This window comes from Barbus barbus, assembly GCF_936440315.1.
Source record: "Barbus barbus genome assembly, chromosome: 23".
Lineage (NCBI taxonomy): Eukaryota > Metazoa > Chordata > Actinopteri > Cypriniformes > Cyprinidae > Barbus > Barbus barbus.
The window spans coordinates 680004-691529 of record NC_136751.1 but is presented as its reverse complement, the minus strand read 5'-3'; the positions used below and the strand labels follow the sequence as shown (position 1 = coordinate 691529).

Here is an 11526-nt window from a genome sequence, read left to right as displayed (position 1 = left end):
AAATGTTGTAGATTTAAGTAGCATATATTTTGAGACAAAGGTCTCCAAACAAAGATAATTAAAGCAACAGTTTTTAAACAACGAAAGAATCTGTAAAAGTATGGTATTTGGGGTAAAAAGCGCCCCTGCTGTTGGGGCTAAAGGTGCAGTAATTAACATCATAATTAATAGATCACTGACTTATCCATTTGTTGACATGATATTGTTAGATTCAGATGGTAAATATCATATATTATGTAGTTATAAATATCATATATATTATGTATGTGTCCATATTAGAGATAATCACATGTTCAGAATGAAACCATCATATTTAAAAACATGATATTAATCAAATCATATAATATATAATTTCTCGTTACTACTGTAAATATATGTTTCAGCTATCATTGGATCTCCTTTAATACGTTCAGAATTTTTACTTATTAAAATGATTTTGTTTCTTTATTTTAAAATATATATTTTATATTAACATATTTTAATGACAGCATATTTATTGAACAAAAAATAATTCTTTTATTTTTCAAAATAAGCAGAAAATAGTACAAACTTTGCTTAAGTGATTGTTTTGAACAAGTATTAACTTTATTATTATTTTAATAGCTGAATTATTTGTATCACGGGGTAAAAGGCCCCTCTTGCCACCTCATACTTTTATAAGATTTTTAAACAGAATAAACAACTTGAATGATTTATTTTCACACAAAATATGTTGCTCCATTAATGTTCAATACAACGTATATATTTGTTCTGTAATTATAAATTTAAGCCGCAGTGAACAGCACATTTTCTCTTAATGTGGGCCTTTAGCCCCGTTGAATTAAAACAAAATCAATATATTGTCAAGAAAATAGGTTTAAAATCGATGCCAATTACTGTGCAGTGTCTGAAAATTATTGCCTGCTCAATTTGTTGTATTCTTCATTTGCTAAGAATATATGCTGATGTTAATTCATAAGGTCCCACTTTATATTAGGTGGCCGTAACTGCTATGTAATTACATAAAATAAGTAGAATGAACGTATTGTGTTCATACTGAATTGCTGCTATTGAGGTGGATACTGGTTAAAGAGTAAGGGATGGGTCAACAGTGTAACTATAAATGTAATTACAGATGTAATATAATTAGAGTGTAAAAACATGTTTGAACCCAATAAGTGCATTATATTAAATTATTAATTTAAATGTAAGTACAACATAGGTAATGGTACCTAATATAGTGAAAGTGAAAGTGAAAGTGAAGTGAAAGTAATATAAAGTGGGCCCATTCGTAATAAGAAATGCATGATTTAGCAGCTTCAGCTCCTGTAGTGCACGATAAACACTGGAGTTGGGTTCTTCTGTGCGGTGATGAACGTCTCTGCTCCAGATTCAGGGGTTTGTGGCTCTGAGGCCGAGCACAGGCTCTTCTCGGTCATCTTCTCCAGTTATAACCAGTACATCAGACCGGTGGAGAACGTGTCCGACCCCGTCATCGTCCAGTTTGAAGTGTCCATGTCACAGTTGGTTAAAGTGGTAAGTGGCTGTGAACAAATCCAGGTGTGTTTACTTGTTTTACCCTGGTTTCTGTGGTTGGATCAGGCTCTGTTCTCTGTTCTCATGATGAGTCTCTTCAGAGAGCGAGTGTGTTTCACTCATCAGCTGGAGCTTCAGAGTCTCTGACCTCAGACACACATCCATCCGTCGGCGTGAATGAGCACATGATCTGCTGAGTTTTCAGGTTTCCTCTCATCTTTCCTCTTTCTTCCCCGCCTCAGTCACGGAGAACGTCTCACTTCTATTAAACACTGTATTTCCTTCCTTATGTCATTCTTTCTCATTCATTTTCTCTAGATTGTTTAATTCAGCTTGATAATGATAAGGTCTATGTGATGCAAAAATGCATTTCTGCTATTTCTGTGCATTCAGTCATATCCCATGAAAATGTCATGCTTTTTGAGGATGGAAGCGCAAACAACAACAAACACACCATAACAAAGAATGATTTTAGTATTATATCACAGAGGAAATCTAAATATGAACTTCTGAAATGTTCTCATTTCTCTGCCAGCACCTTTAGTGGCCTGATTTAAAATTTTGACAGACTATTGGATGTTTTATTTTATTTTTTATTAAATTTTTTTTAAAGGCTCATATTGTCATAGATGTCAATATAAAGGCATATAAGAAAATGTATTGTGTAATGTGTAAGTTTCACAATACATTTTTTCCTGACCAACATATATTTTAAATACAGTATGCTGTAAACAGTAAAGCTCAATGAAATATGATTATGAAATGGAATATATATTTAGTTTCAACCTTCAAAATGTATTTCAGTGGCAAGAAAACACATTTACAGTCTTACAGCATTTATTTGATATGTTTACACGTGTTAAAGACAACAAAGTTTTTCTTCAAATGTGACGCATTCTGTGTTATTTTAATATCATTCAGATACTTTATATATTTTTTTGTTATTATTTTGACCTAGACTGTTTTTCGGGTTTCAGTCATTTTGTTGTGTGTTTGTAATTTTTATTAGTTAATTTCAGTTTTTTTTTTAAATATGTCTATATATATATTTATATATTTAATTAATTTTTATATAGTTTTAGTTTGAGTTATTTTAGTACATTAAATTAAATGAAAATGAGAAACGTTGCCTTGGTTGCTGAAATAAAATTTTAAGTTTTTATATTTTATTTTATTTCAGTTAACATTTATTTCATTTTTAAGTACTGAAAGTGTTTTGTTCACGGTTTAATTTTAGTTTAAGTCAACTATAATAACTCTCATGTTATTGTGGTTTCTTGTGTTGAAATATATGTAGGGCAAAATATTTTTGAATGCTTATAAAAAATAAAAATATATTTTAAATTTTTTAAATATATTTTAAAAAATATACAAAAATTTTTAAAAAAATATAATTAGACTTTTTAAAATATTTTGAAACATATTTTAAAAAAATATACTTTTTTTTGCAATATTGGATTGCAATAGTCCAACTTTTTTTTAACATTCAAGAAAACCTTCAGATGCTGGGCTGCACACAGAGCGTGTTTGTGGGCAGCTGGAGGTTCTGTGTGCATCATGAAGCTCCTTCAGGCGACGGGACTCAGGTGGCCCATCTGTGAGGCACAGAGGCTCCGCTCCGCTCTGGACTGATGCCTGGAGAATGATTGCTCATGACAGCATGTTTCTTCTTTAAGCTCTAAAATATTAATCCAGAGCCGTCGTGTTTATTCTGCCACAGGTGATTTGTCTGCAACTCTCAGAGACTCTCTATTCCTTGTTTTTCCCGCAGGATGAGGTGAACCAGATTATGGAGACCAATCTCTGGCTGCGACATGTAAGCTCATGCATGATTCACGCACATCCAGAGGTCATTGATTCGTTTAGATAATTGGACACAATTGTATTCACTATCTTTTGCGGTCACTGTTCACAATGATTGGTGCAGCAGGTGGATCTGATTCCCGGTGGAATGAGATGCTTGCTGTGAAGTTGTGGATGTTAAACACAAATCCTAATAGACAATAGACAAAACACTGTGAGGAGCTGTAGATTATATTATTATATTCATAGGGACTGTGATCTCAATATTATTGGTTTCCAAATGTCTAATTGTCTAATATATTTTTTGGAAATCGGTTCTAGGTCCTATAATTTGTCATGAGAGTGATTATGTGAAGAGGAATAATTAAAAAAACCTCATACAGCAAATCAAGCATTGTGCCCTCCTCCTGAATTAATCGTGCCGTTCATTAACGTTTAAATGGCAAATCAATAATCACATTTAATCAAGCTAATTGAATTTAATACATAATTAATTCACCTGGGTGGCAAGTCATACAGACAATTTAAGCAACTGACCTGGAAACTGTGCATCTATTGATGTGTCAGTTCTATTAAATGTGCCTTGAGTTGGCATTGCCTCCCTAAAATATATTAAATGGGATCAATGTGTCCTTTCCTCTCGGTGACGACGGGACTGTGCTGTTGCTTCATCAGATTTAACCTGAGACAGTCTGGAGAATAACAGATAAGAGCATGGCTCACAGCCACGTCTTTGAAACACACTCAAACCCTTCATCCTCATCAGCATCTGATCGTGTGTTTGCTGTATCCTGGAATACTGAATTAATTAAGCATAACACGCAAACATGCTGCAAATATCTGGGCATCATATTGTGTGCATAAAACTACACTGAAAAACAATAAATCCAGCAACACTTTACTTGAAGCCTTTATATATAATGCATTTTACAAGTATTTTAATGCAGTAATAATTCCTTGTAACTTAATAATTGTAGCCCCATTTATAATACTTACATATTCATTGTTGCATTAAACACATGACAAGGCAGGACAAGGCAAGGCTTACAGACAGGAAACACCGGGGGTAACGAGTAGACCAGACCAAATCAAACTAAACAGACAGGACTATGAATACACAGGTTAATCATAGACAATTAGACAAACACGGCTGGACAACAATTAACTAATGATTACATATAACAAGGACAGGAAACAAACCAAATCTGGAAACATGAGGCAGGAACACATGACACACACGACAGAGGACTGACAATTACAACACATTCTGAATATCTTCATAATGCATCATACATAAAGGCTTTCAGTCAATTATTACCCAGTTTTGACTCAGTAATTGCAGTGAACTTCACAAAGTAAAACAGAATTTTGAACATGAAATTTTTAAGTAGAAAAACTGAAACCATATTTTCTTGCAAAATGTACTCCAGTAATAAAAATAAATAAATAAATAAATCACTTTGGAAACCATGGAAGCCACTGAATAAAAAATAAAACAAGGTAATTGCATCTCACAGTTCCGACATTTGTCTCACAATTGTGAGTTTATGTCTTGCAATTCTGAATTTTCTCGGAATTGCGAGATGTAAACTTGTAATTGTGCGTTATAAAGTTAGATTTGCAAGACTTTTTTTTCTCGCAATTGTGAGTTTATATCTCTCAATTCTGACTCTTTCCTCAGAATTGTGTGATATAAACTTGCAGTTGCTTGTTATAAATTCAGAATTGCGAGATATTAACTCAATACTCAAATACAGTCAGAATTGTTAGATAAAAAGTTGCAATTACCTTTTTTATTCAGTGGCAGATACTGTTTTATTTCTCTGTGTGTTTCTACTTGTGCTAGATTTGGAACGATTATAAGCTCAGGTGGAATCCCAAGGACTTCGGAGGCGTTGAGTTTATCCGTGTGCCATCCAACAAGATTTGGAAGCCAGACATTGTGTTGTACAACAAGTAAGTTCTCCGTTCTTTATAACTCTATTATTTGTGTTATATTACCATCAAATAACAAAAAAACTAGTTAATGCTAATGCGAGGGTCATGACTGCTGTTATCAGTCTCTCTATATTTGTTTTTCTTTTATTGGAAGTCATGAAAACACTAGCGTGGAGTTTTTCTTTTGCTATTTGAGCAAGTGGGAATGCAAAAAATATATTTGTGGTACTCCCCCATGTGCTGTCAAACAAGTAATCGAGATTAATCGCATCCAAATTAAAAGTTTTTGTTTACATGGTGTGTGTGTGTGTGTGTGTGGTGTATATTTATGATGTATAAATACAAGAAAACTTGTATTTTGGATGTGATTAATCGCGATTAATGACATCACTCTCTCCCATTCACTGCTCTCGAAGTTAACACAACTATGAAGACGTCCGCTGCTGAGAAACCTGCAAATGTGAAAAGATCTTTCTCTCTAAACTTAATTTCAGTATTTGACTTTTTCTTTTCCTCAATTATTTGTCATAAAGTTGACACTGTTGCAAATCTATTCGCTCTCTGTAACTATGGTCATTTTCCTTAAGTAACGCTTGTGAGGTAGAAAGGCCTAGGTTGTTGCCTATTATTATTTTATAATTGTTATTATTACAATATTATTTCCCCTTGTCTATGATGTCATATTGGGCAAAAGGTTGTATTCTCTTTCTGTCTTTTTCTTTCTCTTCTTGTTTGTGTAGTTGTATTTTGATTAGTACTTAATCGCATCTAAAATAAAAGTTTTGGCAACACTTTATTTTAAGGTGTCATAATATAGAGTAATTACCTAATTAAGTACTTACTAGTAGCTACATGAAACAAAATGTACTTACCATGTAAGTTCTGGAGCAGCCTGTACTTACAGTTAGTAATTATGTAGATGTAATAGACAGCTATTGTTACACATGTTACAGACCGAGTCTGTTACACAACTACTAGTACACTTAAGTACAATGTTAATACACTTTATTTTAAGTAGCTTATGTTTGTGTAATATTCTGTAATTGTAATGTAATTATAAAGGTATTATATGTATTTTAGCTGTGTACTGGTGGGTTAAATCAGACTAAGGTGCAGCTGGATAAAGTTTATAGTAAAGATACACATGAAGTACACTTAAGTGCAATCTTGATAAACTTTATTTTAAGTAGCTTATGTCTGTGTACTTACATTTATAATTACGTTGTATAATGTCTGCAACACAGATGTAACAATCTTTTAGTTATATAAATACAGTAGTTGTGTAAAAGACTCGGTCTGATACATGTGTGTAACAATAGCTGTCTATTACATCTACATCATTACTAACTGTAAGTACAGGCTGCTCCATAAGTGCATTTTGTTTCATTTAAGTACAACGGCTACTACTAAGTATTTAACTAGGTAATCACTCTGTATTATGGACATCTTAAAATAAAGTGTTACCAAAGTTTTTGTTTACATAATATATATATATATATATATATATATATATATATATATATATATATATATATACATACATGTGTGTGCACTGTGTATATTTATTATGTATGTATAAATATGCACACATACAGTATATAATTTGAAAATATGTACATGTATTTACAAGTATATATTTATATTCATATAATTTATATTATATGTAAATATATTTCATTTATAAATATAGCATATTTTTCTAAAATGTATATATGCATGTGTGCATTTATATACACATAATAAATATACACAGTGCACACAAATATATTATATACACAAAAACGTTTATTTTGGATGTGATTAATCGCGATTAATCGTTTGACATCACTAGTTTTGACTAGTTTCTTGTGATTGTACTGGTTATGTGTCTGAAAATACAACAATATATATTATATACAAAAAAAACATGTGAAAAAGGTCCATTGACCTCGTCATTCCTTCACGATCCATTTCTGTTTCCAAACCACAGCGCAGTCGGAGATTTCCAGGTGGATGACAAAACGAAAGCTCTTCTTCGCTACAACGGAGACGTCACCTGGATCCCACCGGCCATCTTCAAGAGCTCCTGCAAGATCGATGTCACCTTCTTCCCGTTCGACTATCAGAACTGCACCATGAAGTTCGGCTCGTGGACCTACGACAAAGCCAAAATTGACCTGGTGCTCATCGGCTCCACCATCAACCTGAAGGATTTCTGGGAGAGCGGCGAGTGGACGATCATCGACGCTCCGGGATACAAGCACGACATCAAGTACAACTGCTGCGAGGAGATCTACACAGACATCACGTACTCGCTCTACATCCGCCGCCTGCCGCTCTTCTACACCATCAACATGATCATTCCCTGTCTGCTCATCTCCTTCCTGACCGTTCTGGTGTTTTATCTCCCGTCCGACTGTGGAGAGAAGGTGACCTTGTGCATTTCTGTTCTCCTCTCCCTCACTGTTTTCCTCTTAGTCATCACCGAAACCATCCCGTCCACGTCTCTCGTCATCCCTCTGATTGGAGAGTACCTGCTTTTCACCATGATATTTGTGACTCTGTCTATCGTGATCACGGTGTTTGTGCTCAATGTGCATTACCGCACGCCGAAGACGCACACCATGCCCGGCTGGGTTCAGAAAGTCTTCCTCGGTCTGCTCCCTCGGGTCATGTTCATGACTCGGCCTGAGAAAGACCCGGAGAGGAAGACCAGATCGTGTGCTCTTCACACTCCAGGTCTGGTTTCCAGCAAACAGACGAATCTTTCGCGCCGGCCTCATCTGCTCCTGTGCACCACCGAGCTCAACAACCTGAGCGAGGCGTCTAAGACGGCTCCTGGCTTTCTGTGTCGAGACGGACGATGCATGTGGAAGCAACAAGGCACCAATGTTTCCAGCGAAGGAGCAGAAGACGGAGGGAGTCCGTGCTCCAGCTCTGAGTCTCTGGACGCTGGGTTTCTGTGCATGTCTCCACAGGTCCGAGACGCCATAGAGAGCGTCAAGTACATCGCCGAAAACATGAGGTTACAGAACGAGGCCAAGGAGGTGAGAGAACTGACATCAAATCATAATGTCTGATGCAGTAAAGCCAGAATTTATTCAGACACCTTCAACATTTCTCACGTTATCACAGTTTATTCACTATAATTTAGAAAAGTTAAACTGTGTCAGAACAAATTCATAATGTCAGATAACTTTGATAGAAAGGTATGCAATGTATTCGGTTGGGTATTGTTTGAATTTGATCAATTCCGATTCCCATTCTTCTTATCGATTCCCAGTTTCGATTCCAATGTGGTTAAAAAAAGTTAAAACTTTTAGATATGAAACATATTTATTCTGTGTCTCTCTTTGCAAAACATTTAATTGCTGTTGAATACCATGAACAAAAATGAGCGGGCTGCATAAAAACTGACTCGATTAAGAGCTGTTTGTGTGCAGAATAGAGCCGCATGATTTTGGAAAGATTGAGCCTATTTTTAAATGGAGGTTGTAGTTCTCTCACAACTCTGAAGAAAACATTTTAGACAACTAAACCAATTCTCATAGATTTTTTGAGTGGAATGATTCAATGAATCACTCAGTATTTACTTTCATTACTGGATGAATCAGTGTTTTTGAATGAATCTCATGAATGAATGACTCAAAGACAAATAGATTTTTAACAGCCCATTTTCGCCTCCTAAAAATAACAGATGCACACACAGGAATTGATAGGTGTCTGATTCTGGAATTGGAATTGATTTTTGATTCCCAACCCTAGTATTCTGTTGAATAGCTGTCAGATGTTAAATATAAGAACACAATTAGATAAGCCAATTTAGCTCAACCAATCATCAAGCAATGCTTCATTTGGTTCAGTCTGTGGTGGAAAAAGATCACATTAGTAATTAAAGAAAAAACACTGAAGCAAAACATGCAGGTCTGAATCATTTTTGCGCCCAATTTTTTATCATTTTTACTGCTAGTCCACTGTATGAAGAATTTTTGGGTATAATATGTCACAGTGTACTTTATTTTGCTATCCTCACTTACATTTATAAACTAGTAAAAAAATATAAAAAATTATTTCTGGAGTCTGAGTTTGGTAAGTTTTAGTTTGACTGTATTATTATTATTATTATTACTGACACTTTTTATTTCTAGGTCTTTAGTATTTCATGTTAAATAAGCAGGGGATCCTGTAAGGGAGGAAAATAAAGCATGTTTTTAGTTTTGGAGTGCTGAAGTCTATCAACTACATACTTAAGTTCCTGTATCTGATCCCGATGATCAGATTTGAGACGCACTGATGTTTCTAGAAAAAGATTGATGGAGAATCAAGTAAAGCCGAGCTGCTTCAGTCCAGGAAGTGTTCATCTGGAGATATGACTGCAGTTATTCTGATGTTTACTTGATCAAAATCAAGATTTGACAGCAAAAATGTTTGTACAATTACACTTAAACTGGATACACTTCTATTGGATAAAAAACTCTGAATTATCAATCAGACGACAGAAGACATGAAGTAGAAACAGGTTTAACAGCGAAGTTTGATCATTTAGAGGCCTTAGAAATGTGCATATCAAATCTGATCCAGAGTTCATGTCTTGCTCTTCCACCCCTCGTCTGTAAAGGTCCAGGACGACTGGAAGTATGTGGCGATGGTGATCGACAGGATCTTTCTGTGGGTGTTTGTCCTCGTGTGCATTCTGGGAACGGCTGGTCTCTTCCTGCAGCCGCTGCTGATGAACGAAGACATGTGAGGCAACACAAGCATCCCAACATTTCAATAGCCAGAGTCTAATTTCCAGCAACCTTAACTCAGCATTTTTATGTTTTTATATTATGTTTCGTTTAGAGTTTAATTAAAAGACATCAGTTTACAGGTTGGTTGATTCTGAGACCTTTAAGAGATCAAACGGAGCAACTAAAATCAGGATCATCATTGACCTTCAAAGAGATGTTTAAGTACCCACCCGACGGCTTACTGTCCTCCTCTGTCAATTACTATTTCCATCAGAGTCATGCAACCTTGTTACATTACATAAGGCTAAAGAAACATGTGGCCGATGACTGGACAGACTATTTGGCCTGTAAATGGAGTATCAGAGGCTGGTGCAACTAGCAGAGAACTCAAGTATCGTCTTAAATTAATAGTTCACTCAAATAATATATTTATTTATCTTTTGAGTTGTTCCAAGCCTATGTGGTCTTTCTTTTTGTGTTTTGTATCTCAGTCTATTCCATGTTTCATAGATCACAGTATATGGTCCAAAATGACAAAGAAGCAGCGTAAAAGTAGTCTGTACAAACATGTGTGCTGTATTTTTGGAAGTCAAGATAAACAGAAATTACAGCTGCTCGCTGATAATCTTCCCTATCTAGTCAGCTGTGTATGAATGAATGGGTTCAGTTCATAAAAGACTTCCGTCCATTCGAGTCCTTGTAATGCGTGAAGATTCTTCAGAAGTTCTGCTTTTGTGTTTCAGAGAAATATATCAGCATGGTTTACTGGAAATAATGATGTGGTCTTTATTTCTGAATGTTATTCCTTTAAATCTGACTGTCTGTAAACTCTTCATGAGATACAGCTGCTGTTTATCGTAACGTATGATCATTTTGTTACATTAAAATATTTGAAACTAACAAAAACACTTAGTCAGACATGTTTTTAAAAATACAGACTTGGCAAAGCCACCATCTCCTTGTGTGAGTGTTGTAACAGCTTACTTTCAGGTAAACAGCGCCACCTAGTGGATCCTTTGAGCAAGTCCCTGGTAAAAAAGAAAAGAAAAGACCATTCTGGGTCTCTATAACTGTCAAAATGTTTTTTCGAACATGCAAAGGGTGTTGTTTCACTGCATATGTTCATATTCTCAATTTATGACGTAAAACCTTGATGCACATTTCTAACCTTTCAAGGAATCCTGCAAATAAAGAAAGACTGAGAACTATGAAGAGCTTCTGTTCTGCTGATGTCTGGCTGAAAATGATTTATCTTCAGTTTTGTGAGAATTTCACTGTCTTCCCCGGGTTTTATAACACACTGTAAATTACTGTCGTGCATATCGAGGCCACTGAAAGTTAACACAGCTTACATAAAGTGTTAAAACCAAATCAGTTGTTCCTTTAGACTTGAAGCAAACTGAGAGGCAAAAATGCACTCCAAATGCTCAAAAAAATAATAATAATAATATTCGTTGCAACCTATTAATAATAGCAAGTGTATTCAATTGGATCTTCATTTGTACTGTACATTCCCAGCAAACAGTAAAGCTTTCAATCCAAGGCTTTCTAAGTCAGAAAA

The 11526-nt window shown here is 35.1% G+C and overlaps 1 protein-coding gene across 1 annotated transcript; it reads left to right on the top strand.

Annotated features, from left to right (window-relative positions):
• Positions 1 to 1350: 1350 nt before the first annotated feature.
• LOC306842624 (neuronal acetylcholine receptor subunit alpha-3-like) lies at positions 1351 to 9982 on the top strand (the record flags this gene model as incomplete). The annotated part of the gene is made up of 5 exons (XM_079373585.1): positions 1351 to 1515; positions 3287 to 3331; positions 5165 to 5274; positions 7226 to 8282; positions 9854 to 9982. 5 exons carry the CDS (start codon positions 1351 to 1353, stop codon positions 9980 to 9982), a joined length of 1506 nt encoding a protein of 501 aa, XP_079229711.1.
• Positions 9983 to 11526: the final 1544 nt, after the last annotated feature.